The sequence below is a fragment of the Eublepharis macularius genome, chromosome 5 (assembly GCF_028583425.1).
Source record: "Eublepharis macularius isolate TG4126 chromosome 5, MPM_Emac_v1.0, whole genome shotgun sequence".
Taxonomy (NCBI): Eukaryota; Metazoa; Chordata; class Lepidosauria; order Squamata; family Eublepharidae; genus Eublepharis; species Eublepharis macularius.
The window spans coordinates 105,864,771-105,885,608 of record NC_072794.1 but is presented as its reverse complement, the minus strand read 5'-3'; the positions used below and the strand labels follow the sequence as shown (position 1 = coordinate 105,885,608).

The following is a 20,838-nucleotide window of genomic DNA, read 5'->3' as shown; positions in this document are numbered from 1 at the left end:
ATGGCTTGCCTGCTGGTCCCTTAAGGACCATTCTTCTTCTTCCATCAATGATACTATGTGAGATGGGTGTGTTCCTTCTATGGCTCTGAAATGCATTCTAATAAAAAGATAAATTTCCTCCTTGCAATCTTGGGCTTTGGGTGTTCCTTACTCTGGGAAGGGATTTAAAACTGTCTGCCAGACCCGTGGGCTGTTAAAACAAGACAGTGCCACAATGCTGAGCTCAGGCCTGCGAATTCCCCTCCTCCTCCTCCTCCTCCTCCTCGTGCTTACAGCGATGGAGCTGAGCTGGTCCCTTACAGAGGAGGACAAACAGCTGATTGTGGACCTACACAATCAGTATCGTTCTAAGGTTTCTCCTCCAGCTGCAGACATGCTGAAAATGGTAAGCAAGTTGTGGGAAGCGCTGGACTTTCTTCTGGGGTGGGAATTCAGAGTTTCATTTATAGTAAAAAGAAAAGAAGACAGAAGAACTCTCCACTTTGCTGTGAATATTTCTCTTGAATACCAACTTTCCTTGTGCATTTTTAAAATGAAGTTAAGCTTCCCTTAGCTTTGTGTGTCTGCATCTGACTGGTGAGATTAGGATATGTGAAGATTTTGTTTTTGACAGCTACTTGCATTCACAATGACCTCTGTAGATCTACCTACTGCTCCCTGGTGTACTTTACAGACAAATATTTGCTATATTTAATATGATCTATTTGTATATAAGACTTTTAAACTGAACTTTAAAGGTTCAATTTAAATGGCTTGGGTTCTGTAGATTGCAATAATCACTTTACTAGTATCCTAAATGGAAGGATCCCATGCTTTGCCAACATTCTGTAGTAGCAAATTAGAATATTCATAAATGAAAGACGGAAGTGTGGATTCCGTCATCAGAGCTCTGTGTGACACAGTTCTGGGCTGCTATATGAGCTTGATAAGTTCCCTTTCCTCTGTTCCCTCCAGCTTTTGTCTCTTCTTTGCTACTAGATTTACTTAAATATCACTGGAATTTTAGACCCATTTTATTGCTTATTAGCTATTACTGCACGCTTGTAACTCGTTAACTGCAGAGGATTAAGAGCTGACCTCTCCCTTTCAGTCCACTGTTGCTTGTTAAAAGAGATGCTTCCCTCTCCTCAACTAGTGCTGCCGCTGTTACTGTGATCCTGTTTGTAACACAGTTATATAGATATTACAGGCATCGATTGGATAGTGCCTGTGATGTCCCTGGTGCCAATGTATGTCATCAGCTCCCAGTCATGCCTACACAAATTTTGGTATGGTTTTACAAAAGGTTGTTTTTTATTACTTACAAAAGTTTGTGGGGTTTTTTTGTTTTTCCATTTTCCATTATTTTGTAGGAATGCTCATCTTGCCCTTTGAAAGGAAAAAAAAGTGGCAAACATGAGCAACAACCTGCAACCACATCCCACTGTATACAGAACATTTTCTATTTTTTTAAATTGAAAGACTGGTGCTGCTTCACTGTAGCAATGGAATGCGTATCTCCCATTTGGCTGCATTCCCCAAAACTGGGCAAAGAGGTGTTTACTGTGCAGCAACGGGACAACCCCCTTTTGTTACATTTGTACTGATTTCATGCCACTAATGCAGGAATGGAGAGGAAAAGCAAAACCATTCCCATTATTCTATTTTTCTTCCCATGGTTGTTTGTGCAAACTGACAACGAATAAATACTAATCACAATCCCTACAACCTAAAGCAAAAGCTTCTAAATTAAGACAACTCAGTTAGTGGTGGTGCCAAAGTTTAAAGCAGGTTTGCTCCTTTCCATTCTGTTCTCTCCATAAACCAATTCCTATTTGTTCTATCTAGCACTTTGGTATATTTAATATGAACAAGGAATTGTTATCTTTTGCTTTCTGTGAAGTATTTAAAAGAGATGAAAGGGAATCTTTTAAAAAGTGCACAAATTCCCACCACTGTGTCATTGTGATTCCTTTAATGGAGAGGCAATGCACCTTTGACCTTCCTTTAAAATTGATGGCTATAACTTAGTTTTAATTGATCTAAATTTGGTTAATCTATGCTGGCATCATCTGTTCTTGGGTGGCAGGTAAGCCATTTGAAATCTTTCTTAAATTGACTATCTTTTTGTTTGTTTAAGATTGTGATTTAAATTATAGTGGGCTCTGGAGAGTAAAAAGATTCACAGTGTCCACTCCCTGCCTTCCCCAGCAAAGGAAACCAGAATGCTACAGTGGAACCAGTGGAATTTTTAAATGGAGAAGGAGCCTAGAGGAGAGTGGGGTAGGTTGCAGTGGAGGCACATCAAGTGGCTGCTGATTGGACAGTGGCTGCCAGTTACAAATTCCACATGTCCTCTTTGCCCACTGACAGTCAAGCTACATGATATGCAGCCACAGGTCCACATGCAGCCAGTGTTTCAATTAAATTGGGCCATCAGTGACTACCCATGCAATGTTCTTGTGCTGGAGATCTTTAGCCCAAGTGGCTGTTGTGCTGGCATGCTAATATTGTATGTGCCTCCATTTGGTACATGCTGCAGCAGAATCACAGTTTAAACAAAATGGCTGGTTGTGTGAGAACAGGTAGGTTATTTTGTTTCACTAGTATCATGTACAAATGAGGTCTAAATCCAACCTTTTTAAGCTAGAGGAGGGAGAGCAGAGAACTGAACTGCACTAAAAGAGAGCTCTGGGCCAGCAGGAGTGAAGAAACTGGGATGGTGGGGAATTTGTGCATTATAGATAATTTAAAAGATTTGGGGGGACCTGAGTGAATGATGGGAATCTGTGAGGGAAATTAATTTGAGAGGACATTACTTGAAAGGGAAATATTTTGAGTTTTTCAAAACACTGTTCTCTGTTTGTAGTCTTGGGCAAGTAACTTATCTCCCTCTGCTCCAGAACTCTGTTTCCAACAGTGGCTGACCAAATATCTTCAAGGGGCAACAATATTCCCCCCTTGTTTGTCTCCAGTTTATGGTATTCATAGGCCTATTGCCTCTGAACAAGAAAAGGCAATTTAGCTGTCATAGGGGCATGGTTGAAACAGATAGGAAGAACCTTAGGTGGAATCAGGCAAAGGTATGGTAGAAAAGGTTTGTGGAACTTGTAGCACCTCCTCTTTGGGGAGGCGCTATCTGCCACTGCTTATGGTGTAATTTTGTATATAGACAAAAGAAGTTTTTAAAAGTTAAATTTAGATGAGTTTGTCCATTAGCACTAATGCTGAGTCATTAGATGGCAAGTGATAGCCAGCCCACATCAAACTAATCATCTCCCAGATTAGCTCCCATTATTGGGAAACTACTTTGTGTGATGGGTGACAATAATCCACGATGATTAACCACAAGTAGCAATTTCTTGCACCTGCATTACAAAGTGATCGCTGCAATTATCACATAAACACCTTAAGGAATAAACTCCTCCTTAATTCTTCGCTTTTTGTTTTGTTCACTAATTGAACCATATTACCTCTTGGGGCTGAATCACACATGCATGGAAATCACTCTGGTTTTTCATTTGGTGACTCACGAATATACAAACTGAAAAATATTGTTTTTTAATCCGATGAAGTGAGTTCTGGTTAACAAAAGCTAATGCCACAATAAATGTATTAATCTTTAAGATGTCATAAGACTATGTTGTTTTGGCTGCAGGTGACTAACAGTGGCTACCCCCTCCTCAAATTGTATTTGAGGTGACACCAGTCATTACTTGATAAGGCAGTCACTGAGCAACAAAAATACATGCATCTTACTGTGAGTCTCAGCTTCTTGACAATAGCAGTTTAGCTTTTGCTGAAAGAAATTAGCAGAGATTAACTATGTAACTGTGGTGAATAGCTATATGGGTACAATGGTGCAAAGTAAATCTGAAAAACAAAGATGGGGGAGAAGAGAAACAATCTGATAATGGAGGAGAAGCAGGACAATAGTTTGGAATGGGAAGTAAGCAAGATTTCTGCCAGGACCAATTGCACAGTACTTTGTCCCTGCATCTGTTTTTGGTTGAAACAAACTAACCACACCAAATCAGGAAGTAAAGCACAAAGAGTGACAGAAGTGATGGAGAAGCTGACCCAATTTTCAGTGATTTTCTGCAGTGACCCTTTTATGTATTTATTTAATTTATAGCTCAGCCTTCCCACAAGAAGGCTTAGGGCGGGTTCCAACAATAATAGAATATAAAATAGATACAATAATTTTATCAATAAAAATTATCTAAAACATCAATTAAATAGTACAAATAAATTGATAGCGTCTACAAAACGTATTTAATACACAATAACTGTAGACAGCAGTGCATTAGGTGGACAAAGATTTACCAAAAGTAGCAGAAGAAAGCAAGAGAGCCAAAGGAAAAGTAATGCCATCACTTCAACCATAAGCCTTGATGACTGAATATGACCGGTCTCAATGAAAGACTGTATGAACCCCTTCATTTTATTGGAACAAAACATGGTCGTGGTAAGATGCATATTTTGTTTCACTGCTGACCTAATGCCCAAGAAAAGATGGCTGATATTGTGAGGCCACTGCCAGCTGGAGCACTGTGTGTGCCATAGGAGTTTCAGGTTCAATTCCACTTCCAATGCACAATGGGAACTGTTGCAGTTCCTGTGTTCATTGCTGCTAATCAATATGTAGCAGCAGGAACAGAACGGAGGGCACAGCAAGCATCCATTGTGCCCAAACAGTGCCAGGAGTGCTAAACTCCAGTGCTGGTCAGTACCTGTTCCTAGAGGTGCCCTTACCCACTTACTGTCTGGTACTATTGGTTTCAAAGGAAGATCCCCCTGGAATGTAGAGGCTAAAGTTATCTTCTTCATCTGTTTCAACACTTTTTTATGACAGGATTTTTGGTCCCATGGTCAGTTCTTCACACTGCCAATTCCCACTCTGAAGTCACACTTTTTACTTTTGTTTGGGTCAGCAAAGCTGGTTACCATGGAAATATTCATATACATTGAGCTATGCTGGCCAACCCATATCTCAATGGAACAAGAAACACAGCTGTTGGATGCCTATATATGGAACCTGGCTCTGCAACACAGAAAGGGTAATAATAAAACCAAGTTGGACCTGCTGTTTCAGCCTCACTCAGAACCTATACAGAAATCTGTCATTCCTCTAGAAAGGGAGGAAATATATGTCCTATGGTTTCAACCTACACCAATTTTTTCCATCCTTTCAAAGCTGTTTTCATTAAAAAATACTTCTGACTGGGTCTTTTAGCAAGAAAGAGCATCATGCCAACTCAGACTTAATCTAGTTTAAAAGTGATATTTCTTCCCAGAAAACTCCAGGAACTGTAGTTCTGTGAAGAGTGCTCTCATCCTTTACTTCTGTTCTTAGATTTCATAACATGCTACCTATGGGCCTAAACTATATGTTACATTATACTCATGTCCTTTCCAGCTCCACCACAAGGTCTTTAGATCATATGTACCTTGCAAGTTTTGTGCTGGAAACAATTCCCAGGCATATTGGAACAAAATCTAGATTGGGACTGTGGCATGCAGGAGGAAGACTTAAGCCCGACCCAATTTTCCTGACCTGAAACAGCCTTGGGGCACCAATATTTGCCCAGTTGTTGAAACATATGTGTAGCCTAGAGTTGCCAGTCCCCTGCTGGGGGTGGGAGATCGCCCATTCCCACCTTCTACCCCTGCCCCCACTTACCTGGCTGGCGAGGGAAAAGTGGCCAATTTCAGCCTGAAATTGGGCCACTGTGGAGCACAGGAGCACTCCTGGGCCTGTCGCACCACCCTGGCAGCACTCCCACACTCTGCAGCAGTCCGATTTGGCTCGAATATGGCCTGATATGGCTGAATTGGGCCGCTGCGGAGCACAGGAGCACTCCAAGGCCTGTTGTGTGGCCCTGGCTGTGCTCCTGTGCTCTGCACTGGCCCAATTCGGCCCGCTGCAGAATGCAGGAATGTGCCTAAGGGTGGCACATGGCCTGCATGATGATATCACTTCCTGAGGGCCCCACTGTGGTAAGTGCCAGGTCTCCCACCTCCCGTCCAGAGGGTAAGGGGACCTGGCAACCCTAGTGTAGCCATTGGTATGCTGAAGCTTCCTTGGTGGTATAAATAATGGCTCCTCCATTCAAACTGGGTCCCCATGTGCCTGGGAACTGTTTCCAAACAGAGTTGCCAGCCAGCAGCTGGCAACTGGTGGGAGCCTGCCATGGGGGATGCGCCTTCAGCAAACAGTGTAATGTCACTGCCTGGAGAAACCCAGAAGTGATGTTGCTCCACTATAGGAATTGCTAGAAATTCTACAGTAAAACTATGGAGTTTCTGAGCAGAGTAGGGTTGCCATTTCCCCAGTAGGGGTGGGGATCCCCCATTCCCACTCCACCCCCACCACCATTCACCTGTCCATTGGAGGGAAAGGTAGTGTAGCCTCCCAAATGGGGCCCAAATTGGCCCTGTGTAAAGCGCACATGCACTTCCATGATGACATCATTTCCAGGAAGTGACATCATCACACAGGCCCGGAACATCAAAAAAGGTGAGTGCTGGGTCTCCCACCTCCTGCCAGAAGGGTAAGGGGATCAGGTAACCTTAGAGCAGAGTGACATCATTTCTAGGGGGTCCCTGAAAGTGATATAAAGCCATTGCGGTAAGAGCAATTTAATTTTTTTCCCTTCCACCAGCTGCCACAGTGGCAGGTGGCTATGAGCCTCGCTACAAGTGACATCTTACACGCGAACGGCACTTGATCATTTTCGCAAGTCTTTCTGGGAATTGAAGTCCCTCTCCCCCACCCCTTTTCCTTCTGTTCCTTCTGTTAGAATGGCTGCCTGAAGAAACGGAGAAAGCCTGCTTTTGCAAATCGCTCCTCCAGTCACAAGCCTGCTCTCAATGATCTTTGGGGGTGGGCAGCTGCGACTTTCTCAGCTTTCTCCAGAGCATCTCCCCCCCAGCAAGACGATTAGCAAAGTTGCAGCTGCCTGCCCCCAAAGATCACTGAGAGCAGGCTTGTGACTAGAGGAGCGATTTGCAAAAGCAGGCTTTCTCTGACTTTTAAGGCAGCGATTCTAACAGAGAGGGGAAGGACACTAGGACTTCACCGACATGTCAGCTTTCTCCAGAGCATCCCCCACCCCCCAGCAAGACGATTTGCAAAAGCTGCTATTGTAGGCTTTCTCCGTCTCTTCAGGCAGCCATTCTAACAGAGAGGGGAAGAAACAGAAGGCAAAGGGGTGGGGGAGAGGGACTTCAATTCCCAGAAAGACTTGTGAAAATGATCAAGTGCCGTTCGCGTGTAAGATGTCACTTGTAGCGAGCTGGGGGCAAATTATCTCTTGCCTCCAGCAGGTAAGTGACATCCCTGTTTCCAAACATGGAACTAACCTTAGTCAGCAGCCTGGTAGGATAACTTTTATTCCGAGAAATTACACAGCCCCCTGCCTAATTTATTGACCCATCCAGTTACTAAAAATGTACTTCTAAAGCCTGTTCTGGTCCTAATTCTGTTTTGAACTTCATCATGAATATTCTATATCCTTTATCATCCCCTGCTCTTATACCAGAAAGTTGCTTGAAAAGTTTTCCCAGTTCTAATCTAAACACAGTAGCAAGAGAGCCAATGTAGTGTAGTGGCTTGAGTGCTGGACTAGGATATAGGAAACTCAGGTTTGAATACCCACTCTGCAATGGAAGCTTGCTGGGTGACCTTGAACTAGTCACATACTCTTAGCTGAGCCTATAGGGTTGCCAGGTTCCTCTAGTCTCCCAGCGGGAGACTGGGATGCTGGCTCCTACCCCCTCAGTGCTGTTGCTGTTGTGACTGTGTGCACGTGAAGCATGTACATGCTCCCGGTGTGCGTGATGACATCACTTCCGGGAGTGATGTCATCACCCAGGGTCAAAGGCGCCCGTATGTCAATGTCACGCGCGCCAGGGAGTGCAGAGAGAGTGGGCAGCTTTCTCTCTCTCGCCGCTGCGGCCGCCACGACCACTGCACCCCTTGTCCCTGCGCAGGCAGCACAAGGGCAGCGGTGGCCGCGGTGAGAGAGAGAGCTGCGGTGGCCATGGCCTGCTCTCTCTCTCACCACAGCTGCGGCCGCCCCTGTGCAGCCGGCGCTGGCAAGGACAAGGGCACAGCAGCAGCAAGAGAGAGAGAGACAGAGAGAGAGCAGGCCGTGGCCACTGCAGCTCACTCTCTCACCGCCACCACGCCCCTTGTTCCTGCCGGCACCAGCTGCACAGGGATGGCGTCGGCCGTGGCAAGACAGCGGGCAGCAGTGGTGGCGGTGAGAGCAGTGTGCTCTTGCAAACGCTGCCTGCTTTCTCTCTGCCACCACCGCTGCCCACTCTTGCGGCGCGGGAGCACGCCCTGCACCCAGGGGCGTGCTACGCCACCCGGGGAGGGGGCGCTCCAGAGAGCACGCCCCACCACCAGCCAGGTAAGCGGGTGGAGGGGAGGGGGGATCGGGGAATCCCCCGCCCTGAGCGGGTGGATGGTAACCCTACTAGCCTACTTTACAGAGTTGTGAGGATAAAATGGATGAGGGGAGAATGATGGGAACTGCTTTGAGGGTCTCGTTGCGAAAAAGGTGGGGATATAAATGAAGGAAATAAATAAAGATCACACTACATATATCTCCTTTCTTCATTCAAGTATGCATTTTGAAATCTGATGGTTAAAATACAACACTAATTAACAGCTAGCAATAATATGATTTTGTTCATTCCCTAAGATCGCTAAGTATATAGCTATCTATTTTGGAAGCTCTGTCTAGATGACAAATTAGCCTGAAATTACTAGGGGCTGTCTTACCAACTTCTTAATTAATAGGGAAGGTATTGCCATTTATACAATCTTGACACACAAACAGTATCATGATTTGTGTTGTGGGAACAGCTCAGCCACTTCTGTACTAACATAGGACTTATCTGGAAGATCCAGGACAAAAGGTGCAAAGAAATAGATTTCTGACCTAGTTCATTCCTAAAGGTGAAATAGCAACTGGATGCTTACGGAAAACCAGTCTCTTGCCGAGTTACAGTGTAGAAAGTGTTGTAAATCTGCCATAAAGCAGTCTGCTGGAAAATGTGGTAAGACACACTACCATCAACACAAATTTAACTGAAATTGTTTAACTAGTAACACATCCTTGCCATCCAAGGTCTAATAATTTGTTATAGCCTCCCAGTTCAGGTATGGATTTCCTTCTTAGTACAAGGGTCAAGTGGCGGTATTTTAAGTCTGTAGGGTTCCTTATTTGCCTCTCAATACTATCATCTGAGAATAATTAAACGTACATATTTCTCCTACTATTTGGCTGGGATCTGTGATCCAAGGAAAACTGAATTTTCAGTAACCCCAAAGTGACCAATCTTCAGAATTGACAATGTCCCTTTCTTTTGGCATTTCCAGCTCTTTCCATGATTGCATTTGGAACTTGGATTTCTTCTTTTTGCATACTTTCTTACATTCCTGCATGAGTCAGAGAGAGAGAGAGAGAGAGAGAGAGAGAGATCTGTTTTATTGCTCCCCAAAGCCCTAATAAATTTTGCCACCCTTTTTTTTATTAGCCTGCATTCTCTATCAAAGTAGCCATGTTTCAGGCTGTTGGTGAGTTTCTTTTTGGTAACATGGGTTCAGTTCTTGATTGCAAAAGAATGTTATTTTCAGATGCAATGAACAATTACATGTAATGTATACCAGCAATGAGTTTTGAAAAACTACTGCCATTTTTCCTTGCAACTATTCATTATTTGAGTCCAGGAGTAAGCCACCTTGAGCCAGTACAGAGCCAGTAAGCCAAGTGGTATCTTCCTTCTGCTTCAAGACTCCCCAGGAGAAGCAGTAGTAGTAATAAATTTACTACTTTCACCCCACTGGAGTCTTAAAGTGTGAGGAGGATAATTATGCTGGTAGATTGTTACCTTCAGGTGTATCTGATATCTGTGACCTGAAGATCAGTTGTAATTCCAGATTTCCAGCCACCACCTGGAGGTTGGCAACCGAAGCTATTGTCTACCTCAAACTGTGGGATATGGTATTATTTTAACACTGTCCTGCTAATATTCTGTCGATGTGGCTAATATTCTGTTGATGTGGCTTTTCCATTTTGTTACTTTGTAATATACTATTTGTTTAAATTTATTTTACTTATTGTTTGGGATGGATATTAAATGTTTTGATAAAATGAGAAAATAAATTACAATATGCATAAATCTTTTAAAACACTGGGACTTTTTCCACATGAAAAAAGACTATGGTATCCCAAACAATCTTTAATAAAAGTGCATTTGTCATACACTTAAATGGATGTATGGTTTCTTAAAATTCCCATTGAAGTGTTCTATACAGGGGATGGGGGTTGCTCAGCTGATAGCATTACACAGCTTCAGGGTACAGAGAGAGAGCACCCCCCTCCCCCAGCACAGCAATCCTGACCCAAATTGCTCCACTGAACTGCTATTTAAAAATGTTTAATGAGATGGGAGAACTGATCATGGATTGTCAATGTCTGTCTAGTTTGACTGTCTCTGCTCAGTAATTAAAGCTGGAATATTGATAACTGCATTTGGTCCAGAACACTACAGCTCACAAGAAAGAACCAAGATAATCATGGATCTCCAATATCTTGTATAGTCTGGACCATGGTATTAAGGATTGCTAGGGCCTGGATAGCTCAGGCAATATAATTCTCATTAGATCTCAGAAATTAAGGAGGGTTGGCTTTGGTTAGTAATTGGATGGAAGACTTTAGACCAGTGTCTCTATGTGGAGGCAGGCAATGGAAAATCACCTTTTGTAGTCTCCTGCTTTTAAAAACCCAGCAGAGGCTGCTGTAAGTCAGCTATGACTTGATGTCACTTTCCACCACCATTGGGCAATGATTTTATAGTACACCATAGCTGTTCAATTTGTTTAATCTCTCTAAATTTATCAGTTCACCAGTAAATTTGCATTGACTACTCAGTTGCTCCAAGACAGATGCTCTGATGAACTTGTAGAACCGAAGGACTCCGAGCCTGATCTTACACACACACAGCAGAATGAGATGGGAATAAAATGGTAGAGTGCTCAGATGATAGAATTGACTGTGCCACTTCAGATGAAGAAATCACTTTTTTCATGCTCCTCTACATTGAAAACTCCCTGCAAATAGAAAGGTAACACAACAAAGAATGGGTTGGGCTAGAAGCTTTCTCCCTGGTGTGCATGGAGGACTAGGTAACAGAGTATACATGGCTGACCCATAGCCAGAAATTTTATGTCAAGGGGCCATAAGTGTATACTGGGTAGTTAGTGTGCCAGGTACTCATCACCCTAAACAATAATCTTTTTGCCCATGTGAATTCTTACACAGCTCAATGGAATTCTGCTTCCCCACATCCTTAGTGTATTACTGCTCTGTTTGGCAGGCAATGCTTTTTCTAGACACTTAAATCAGTCACAAATTATGTTTAAATGCTGTTTTTTTAAATAACCCCCCCCAACACATGTAGTAATACCCACAAGTAGGTATGCACAAGAGTTTAGAAGAAGCTACCGAGGGCAGGTGTAGCTGATGATCCTGAGATTTCAACATGCTACACTGAGGCTCTGAGAATACGATCCAAAACCTGGGTTTTAGAGCCAATGCCTGAGACTTGACAACACAGTGATGTGGGTGGGGGCGGGGAGGTCATATGTCAACTTGAAACAGCAAAAACTTAAGTAAATCAGGTATGTATGTATTAATTTAAATTGAACCAGATTTTAAGTTTTAGTAGGGCATTCAATCTGTGTTGGGAAGGCTGGAGTGTAGAGGAGATTACAATTACTTTAATAACCAAAATCAGTGATTTTTTTTACCAACCTGCAAATCACTCTCTCCAACCTAGCAAGTCATCTCCTACAATGTGGGTAGATGCGAGGGAGTCATGAGGGGAAAATGTTCTGCCCGTGTGCTGAAGGTTTGCACTCTTGGCATTCAAGCAGGGATTATTCTTGATTCAGATTTTTTAGACCCCCCCCCACCTTATTTTTCTGGAGTGAGAAGTAGACCCCACCTGGATATTATGTCCCTTCCCACCCTTAAGCCTTTTGCTGGGCAGTACTTCTTTTTTTCAACAGTGAGTGGTTCTGAGGATTAAGCCTGCATGATTATTATGCCTCTTTAATCCTTAAATCCCTAGTTCCAGATTTCTGTGAAGGCTGTGGCCAAGAGCTTGACCCTGGCTATTCAGTACTGAGTAAAAGGCATTCTGATTCTGCACATGCTCAGAGGCATTATATATGGAGTCACAGTGGTTAGTTATAGTGGATTGCAATTAAAAACAGGTAGCAGGTTGAGAAAATTTGAGGATTCATTTTTCATCTAATTCTAAGGCTAATTCCCTAATGCAAACAGAGGAGGCTCCCCAAAAGTATTTATTTATTTAAAACATTTTTATGTAGGGTTCCCAGGTACCCGCTGGTGATGGGCAGCCTCCCAGGGGTTTGCCCCATTGCCTGCCAATCTGCCAGTGATCAGTTTCCTGCCCAGGAAACCCAGTAACATGCACAGTGCGCGCACTCCCAGGGGGTGCAACAACATCACACCATCCAAATGGGCTAGAATTAGCCCTGCACGAAGCATGGGAGCATGCTTACAGCCAGTGTGAGGAAGTGAAAGAAGTGATATTGTCATGCATGTGCCAGGAGTTTGCGCTTTGTGCGCGCATGAAAATAGACACAGAGCCGGCACAAGGATAAGAGGGCATGGCAACCCTATTTGTATGCCGACTTTCTACCCAAAATAGCATCCCCAGGGCATTGAACATTAAAACACTAACAAACAATTTAAAGCAAGATTTTAAAACAATTTACATTTAAAACATTTTAAATAGTATTAAAAACAATTCAATAAATGCAGACACAAATACATGATGCAAAGAACAGGGAGGACGGCCAGTCCCAGTTACTGGGGTTATGCAGCGGGCAGAAGACAACAATAGAAGGGGACAGACAAATTTCCCTGTGGAATAAAAACAGTATAAATCTCAATCCAATTTTCTGCTTAATCTTGTCACAGTGGACAATAAAGAGGAGAGAAACAAGCACAGAAGCGACGATCCCTGGGGAGTAAAGATTATATGACGGAGCAGACAAGAGAATTAATTTGGTCAGTAAGGAGTTAACTAACTGAGCTTCAGGCATCTTGTGCCACCCTCATCCCTCCACCCCACAGTTACAGGCCTGTCACATAGAAGAATCCAGAAATGATATCCTCCACTTGCAGCTTGTAGGTTGCCAATGCTGGGCTGGGAAATTCCTGGAGATTTGGGGTGGGTGGTTGGAGAATGGTAAGAGTAGAGTTTGAGGAGGGAAGGGAGCTCAGCAGGGCCTTATCTAATGATGCCTGACTGGAGTCCACCCTCTAAAGCTGCTAGGTCTTCCAGGTATACTGATATCTATAATCTGGAGATCAACTGTAATTACAGGAGAACTCCAGGCTGCCGCCGCCAACTCTGACCTGAGAAACTCCTGGACATTTGGGAGTGGAGCCTGAGGAGGGGGAAATCTGGGCAGGGATTTCACTTAGAATCTATGAGATTACCCTCTGCAGCTGCCACTTTCTCCCGGGGAACTGATCTCTGTAGTCTGAAGAGCAGTTTAATTCCAGGAGAACTCCAGGCCCCACTTGGAGTCCTCCTAGCAGCTTAGAATATTCCCTCCATCACTTCAGAATTCTACCACCGGTTCTTTCTGCATACGTAAACCAGGCCTTAGTTTAAATGAGAGTTCAATTAACTGTGATTGGAAGTCATCTACGGGAGTTTTAATATTCATTTATAAAAATTCCATGCTATAATTTTTCCCCATTTTACTCCCATAAACGCTTGAGTTCCTTGAAATCCAGAGATTCATGCCTTAGGCTTGAAAGACCCCACAGACAAATTTCTGAGCTTAAGGTTTTATTCAGAACTCTGTCTAGCCTCACTACAGTTGCAATTTTTGTTTGTTTAAAAATAAGAGGAGACCCTTCTCTAACTTAGTTTGATGTCATTGGGCCTTTTGCCATTGTAAAAAGTAGATATTTACATTACAATCGAATAGTGTGAAGAGCTTAAATATCCATCTACTTTCCACCAAATAAAATATTAAAAGAATATTAAAATATAGTAATTTGAAGAAATTAATCAGCTGCTTCCCCCACAAATGATGCTTAGTGAAGCTTCATGTATGCAGATGGCACTGTATAAATTATTATTATTAATAGCAATGTTCAATCACTGTGCAGGGAAAAACTGTTAAGTCAAGAAACTGTTAAAAACTGGCCTATCTGTTACTCTTGTCCTTATGCAGAATTTCCATCTTACCCCTATCTGTATTGAAGGCAGGACTTAGCAACACGATGTTGCTGGGGGAGGGATGAGAAACATATCCGAGGGATCCTGTTCCTGTGACAAGTGTAATGTCTAGACCAGCTCTCATACTTGGAAGTGAAGTGGAACTAGAACTGTTTAATTCACCTTCATCAAAGTAAATGTCTTTTCCCTCCTGTTTAAATAAATGACATCTCCAAATCATAAGCAGCCGGCCAAATTGCATGTGTGCCTTGGAGCCTGTTAGTTAAGCCTGCTGTACCTCTGCTTGGTTTTGGGGGGTGGGGGGGGGACTGTGCTCAGAATCATGGATATCTCCTTAAAAAACCCTAACTTTGTATCACAATATTCTCTAAACCTCTCCATATATTTATTGATTGACAGCATTTCTATCCCTCCTTATCTCCTTGAACTCAAATTCTTCTCTTCTTGCTTAGCAACTGCTGCTAAGTAGCCTATGGAGCACAGCTGGAGAAGAAGGGACTGTCTATCACTGCACTGGAGGGTTCTGTTGGCAAGCAGCTGTTGGTCTCTGTTAAGTAACAAGCTTTCCAGATGTTTGTATTGGCTCTAGCCTAGCACAGCTGTTAAACTGGGCATGCCTTTCTCTTCTCAGCAGGGAGGAGTTCTGTGTATTTACTACACATACCTCCTAGCATGGTTGGAAGGAGGAAGGGGGGGGGAGAGTTCTTTTCTGCTCTACTGCAGGCTTCAAAGTCATTGTGTACATCATGCCAAATAAAGTAGAAGATTGTGAGACTTCTGGACTATTGCCTGATATGCTTATTTACTGTACCCAAAACTATATATTTTTAAATACTTCCCTCTGAAAAAGGCTTCTTGGATGCAGAAAAAAGGCTATGCTAAATATTCCTTGTTGAAATACTGGTTTATTACACTCAATATTTTTTTTAAAATATGTGGGCACATTCCAAACTGAAAGGTTCCACTTGGCTTGCACCTTGGAGTGGTTATTCCAGAATGCTTCTGCTTCATTCTGTATAATGTGTAGATCAGCTGCCAAATTAAACCATGATAACTTTTAAACTTGTTTAATTTTAGCAAAAGATTTGTGCCTCAGTGTTAGCTACTGTTGTATATTTATAAATATTCACATATGGTGGTGTTATCCTGGGCAAGTATTTTCTGCCCTTTGTGCCACAATGATTCAGCAAAGCAATGCTATGATAGTTTCAGCTTCCATTGATGCTGCATTCTGATTTGCAGACCGATTTGCCTTTGGCTGGAATTTGCAAAGGAAGCTGAAGGAGTTCAGAGCCCTCAATTGCTAGAAAGTGTTCCCCGCTGCTGCGGATCTACATTTTTGGGGCCCTGAAGCTTGAACTGTTATGAGGGCCCCTTCTCAACCAGCAACAATAGGGCAACATCCAACAAGGTCCAAAGGACCCTGATGCCCTTGCAAGGACCTCAAGACCCAAATGGCAGAGAATGGGGTGGTGGGGAGGAGCCCTTGAAAACGGGCCGTACAGTGAGCCCCTCCCCACCGGCAACGAGGCCTGGGTTACTGTTATCTTCTTCAATGAGGCTGCTCCATGGCAGATCACCACAATTTTTTAAAAAGTTTAACCACTACATCTCAGACCTTGATTTAAATTGCTGTACTGGGTTACCTCACACGTCAAAGTCACTTGTGTGAATAAAAATTTCCTAGGCTATCCCTTATAGTTTCCGAGCTATGGGGGATAAAAATCAGGGAAACGTTGTATTCATGCATGATGCATCATAAAATGATAAAATAAAACATAGCAAATAATATAATCTTTTATTTTAGACACCTATGAGAATACGTACTACATGAAGCACATTTTATAAAATACTATTTTTTCTGTTTTTTCTAGCAACATATTCACATACAGTTTTGTTATATGAGAGCTTCCTTGTAATGTCATTTTCTAGAGACAATATGTATCAAGAATTTAAGTGCTCTTCAGTCATGGTAGACTGAAATTTGTTCTTTATAAAGAAAAGCTTTGAGAAATTCCTTTCTGCTTCACAGCTTGTGAAAGGGATTTCCTAAGGTGTAAATATTCTTTGAACTGATAACACTCGTTTACTAATTTGTGGTCAATATCATCTTTGTAATGCGATAAGTTTAATATTTTCCTTATCAATTTCAGAATTGTTCACCAATGCTGAGAGGAACTTGAACCTTTTCGCAATCTGCTCAGATGGGTAAATCCTCTTGCTTAACTGGATTACCAAGCAGGCATGGAATTGATTTAGAACTTCTATCCTAAATTTGTCAGCTCCTTTTAAAGAAGCCCTACCACTTCTTCCATCTGAAAATTTCTTTGTAACAATACATTTGGAAGTATCAGAATAACATGAGGTGATATCTTCACATAAACTTTTTGCTTCTGATTCATAGTTGCAATCCAGTCAGCTGAATTTTCTCGGAGTTCTTTAACAAATGAAAGTAAAGATAATAGCAGAGGATAACCTTCAAATACATTAAAATCAGAGGTTTGGAGTTTCTTGATTGTTTTGTTGAAACGCTCAAGAACTTCTTCCCAAACAACTGTTAAAATAGCATATTCCAACTTTACCAACTTGTGGTATAAATTCTTTGCATCTCGCTTACATTCAGACTTCTCTTCTAGGTCTTCAAAAATACGTTTGAGAGTTTGTAAAATACCTTGTTATGAGCCTGGGCCTAGTGAGGCCTAGAGGCTCTGGGGAAGCCTGCACTAGAGTTATTGCAAGACCTACATTTCCCAGGTTCCCTTTGGCCCCTGTGATTGGGTAAGAGGGGATTCTGAGGGGATAATTGCACCAATAGGAAAGGAGGGAGATGGTGCCTGAGAGAAGAGATAAAAGGCATCATCACAGGGGGAGGGTGTTCACTTCTAGGGAGCAGAGCTGAGGAGAGGCTGCTGCAGACGGAGTGTTCCCTCATCCAGAAGGGGTGAGACAGTTGGAAGACAGTCACCAGGAGACAGTTAAAAGCAGTCTAGTTAGACGCGTTAGGGTATTTTTGTTTTGTTTGTTCACCAACCTTTACTATTCTCTTTAATATACCAAGTTTAAGAACCAGTTATTAATAAACCTTTTAAATAAAGTTCTTTATTATTCTGCCTGGGTCCTCATGTCTCATTTGGTCATGTAATAAATCAAACCTACTGGGAAAGAGTCAACAAAAGATGTTAGTTGGGTGCTCTGGGCCCTTCTTTAGGAAACCTGTACCAGAGTGGTGGCAGCCTACAAACAGCTTCCCTGGGCTCCAGCAGCTGTGACATGGTGGTCTAGCGGTGGGATGGCCTAAATTTGGACCCAGTGAGAGGCAAAGTGCTATTTGGCCTTACCAACTTTAAAAAAAAGAAGAAGCCCTTTTTGCTTTTTGGCTTGAGGAAGCCAAGTTTCCTAAGCTGCTTGTCAGAACACACAAGAGCTCAGTAAAGGTACTGGTGAAGTTTTGTTTATTTTCTTAGCTGCCGGGTCAACGGGATAGTTAGGCTAGGAATAGGAGTGCATGTTCCTCCATTTAGGGAAAGAAAAATTTGAGGATGCTCCCATTCCTAAGAGCAGAACCTGGAAGTGGACAGCTGGAATAATGTCGACTACAGGTGCACCGCTGGTTGAAGCATCTGAGTCCCAAGCAATGTCACTTCTGAGTGAAAAGACCTTGCGTCTCCAACTGCAAATTGAGAAGGCCAGACTTGAGGTGGAATTAGAGAGACCCTGGATACAGAGAGATGAGAAAGAGAATGCAGCCAGGATGGAGCTGGAAAGAGAAAAAATCAAGCTGGCGCATGAGATTGAACTTGCGAGGATTGAAAAGGGACTGCTCCCCCCAGATGCGGCTGCGAAGGGAGATAGCCAAAAATATCCTCTATACAAGGTAGGGGAGGACATCGAAGCATTTTTGCAGAACTTTGAGCAAGTTTGCATGGATTACAAGGTCCCCCCAGAATTGTACATTGAAAAGTTGAGACCTTAGCTGAGTGGAGTTCTAGCTTCAGTGTATGGACAGATGGAAGGTGAAGAGAGGACAGACTACAAGCTGTTTAAACAGAGAGTGCGTGAGAGGGTGGGGTTTTCCAAAGAAGGAGCCCGCAAGAGATTTAAGGAAGTAAAAACTGAAAACAGGGAGTCCAACCCAGAGTTAATTTATAGACTGGGGAAGGCCTATGATCTATGGGTTGAAGTAGCTGCTGTTAAGACCCTAGCTGATGTAAAGGCTCTAATATGCATCGATCGGTTTCTGACTCTCATTCCTGAGCACATTAGACGCCCGCTTATAGATAAAAGCCCATCCACTCTCCAAGAAGCAGGACAATGGGCAGAGCGGTTGGCAGAAGCATATGGGGGGCAGAGGCCCAACACTCATCGTGATTGGCACCCAAGGGAACCCCTGAAGCTCCCAACATGGTCCAGAGAGCAGCCAGAAGCTAGAGGAGGGCAGCACAGGCAACAGCATCCTGATTCTTAAGCACTGATGTGAAATTGCCAACAGGAGATCGGAAGGTACCCTAGTGTTATGCATGCAATGAGCTGGGACACCTCCGTAATAAGTGCCCTAAATCCAGCACAAGTGCACACCACATGATCCCGATGGGTTCTCAACCCACCCCTGATTTTGACCCAGAATATATTCCTTGGCGCCACCGTAAGGAGGTTAACGTGAACGGCTGTGATGTCATAGCCTGGCAAGACACTGCTTCCCTCTTGACCACAGTCCATCGCTCTCTCGTGGATCCTAAGTATCTTGTCCAAGGAGAGGAAAGACTAGTGCGGCGCCTTCACGAAACAGAGGGGATTACCCTCCCGGTGGCCAAGATTCCAATTCAGTACGAGGGGTGGAGCGGACAATGGAAGGTTGCTATGCATGATTACACCCCAGTGGCTATGTTTGTGGGGGAAGACTTGGCAGAACACATGCTCCGATGGAAAGAACAACAACAGGAATTAGGGCCTTCAGAAGCTGATCCTGATCCTGTAATGGACGTGTACGTGCAGTTTCTAAGAGATTTTGAGGTTACACCTGATGATCTCAGCCTGGGGACTGAGAACTTCATAGGAGTGTTAACCCGCAGCCAGACAAAGAAACAGCGTAAAGGAGAAGTAGCTGTAGTAACCTCTCTGGACCCCATCATAAACCAAGGTGAAATGGAATCTTCTTCAGTGACAGCAACTGTTTTCCAGAAGGAGCAGGAGGCGGACATGAGCCTCGGGGAAGCTCACCAACAGGCACTGAAGAATAACCCTCTAAGTGAAACTCTCCGTTCCAGATTTGTGTTGGACCATGGTTTGTTGTATCGGGAGTCCCTTCAATCGGGGCATAAAAGTGAGTGGAAAACACACATGCAGCTAGTGGTACCAAGTAAATATCGCCTCCAGCTTATGAAGCTAGCTCACGACCATCCCAGTAGTCATGCTGGAGTGAGGAGGACCAAGGACCGTCTGAGACAACAATTTTATTGGGAAGGAACGGGCAAGGACATTGGCAAGTTTGTCCAGTCCTGTGAGGTGTGTCAAACTGTGGGGAAAGCCCAAGACAAAAATAAGGCTCCACTCCAGCCTTTACCGATCATCGACATTCCCTTCCATCGGGTAGCTATTGATGTGTTGGGACCACTACCTAACAAGACTCCAAGGGAGAAGCAATACATTCTGACTGTGGTCGACTATGCCACCCGCTGGCCAGAAGCAGTAGCACTTAACCATATTGACGCCAATACTATCTGTCAAGCCCTAGCAGGTGTGTTTGCCTGGGTAGGCTGGCCTTTAGAGGTTCTCACGGATGCTGGGACTAATTTCCTTTCAGGTGTGATGGAGAAACTGTGGAGTAGTCATGGGGTCCGGCACCTGGTAACCCTCCCGTACCACCACCAATCGAATGGCCTAGTGGAAAGATTCAATGGAACTCTAAGGGAAATGATTAAGAGGTTTGTTGCTGCCCATTCAAATAATTGGGATTTAGCTCTACAACAGTTGCTCTTTGCATACAGGGCTGTCCCACACCCTAGTTTGGGATTCTCCCCCTTTGAATTGGTTTATGGAAGAGAGGCATGTGGGCCTTTGGAACTGGTGTGACACCATTGGGAGGGCTCGATACCCTCTCCAGGGACTAATGTTTTGGACTTTGTTGATAAGCTTCAGAATAATTTAGAGAGGCTTTGACCCTAGCTCTTGCTCACTTGGGAGAGACACAACAAAAACAAAAGGCTTGGTATGACATGAATGCCAGGAGGCAGGTCTACAAACCAGGTGATCTGGTAATGGTCTTAAAACCAGTGAAGGCTAATAAAATGGAAGCCGCCTGGGAGGGACCATTCCAAATCAAGAGTCGCCTGGGAGAGGTGAATTATTTGGTTGAATTCCCAGACACAGTTCTCCCACCATGAGTTTATCATGCCTTGAAGCCATACTACTCTCGAGAAACCATTGTTTGCCATCTCATCCCAGAATCAGCTGAGGGTTTTGGGAACCCTGAAGAAATGTGCGCTGGGAGCCATCGTGAAGGAGGAGTGGAGGCGATTACCTTCTCCCCCTTATTGTCTAGGGACCAGCAGGAAG

The 20,838-nt window shown here is 43.6% G+C and overlaps 1 protein-coding gene across 1 annotated transcript in view; it reads left to right on the top strand.

The window, feature by feature from the left end:
* Positions 1-214: 214 nt before the first annotated feature.
* PI16 (peptidase inhibitor 16) overlaps positions 215-20,838 on the top strand; it is a 36,925-nt gene continuing 16,301 nt past the window's right edge. Inside the window, exon 1 of the mRNA XM_054981333.1 lies at positions 215-385. Within this exon, the coding sequence (XP_054837308.1) occupies positions 215-385 (171 nt within the window). The remainder of the gene's footprint in view (positions 386-20,838) is intronic.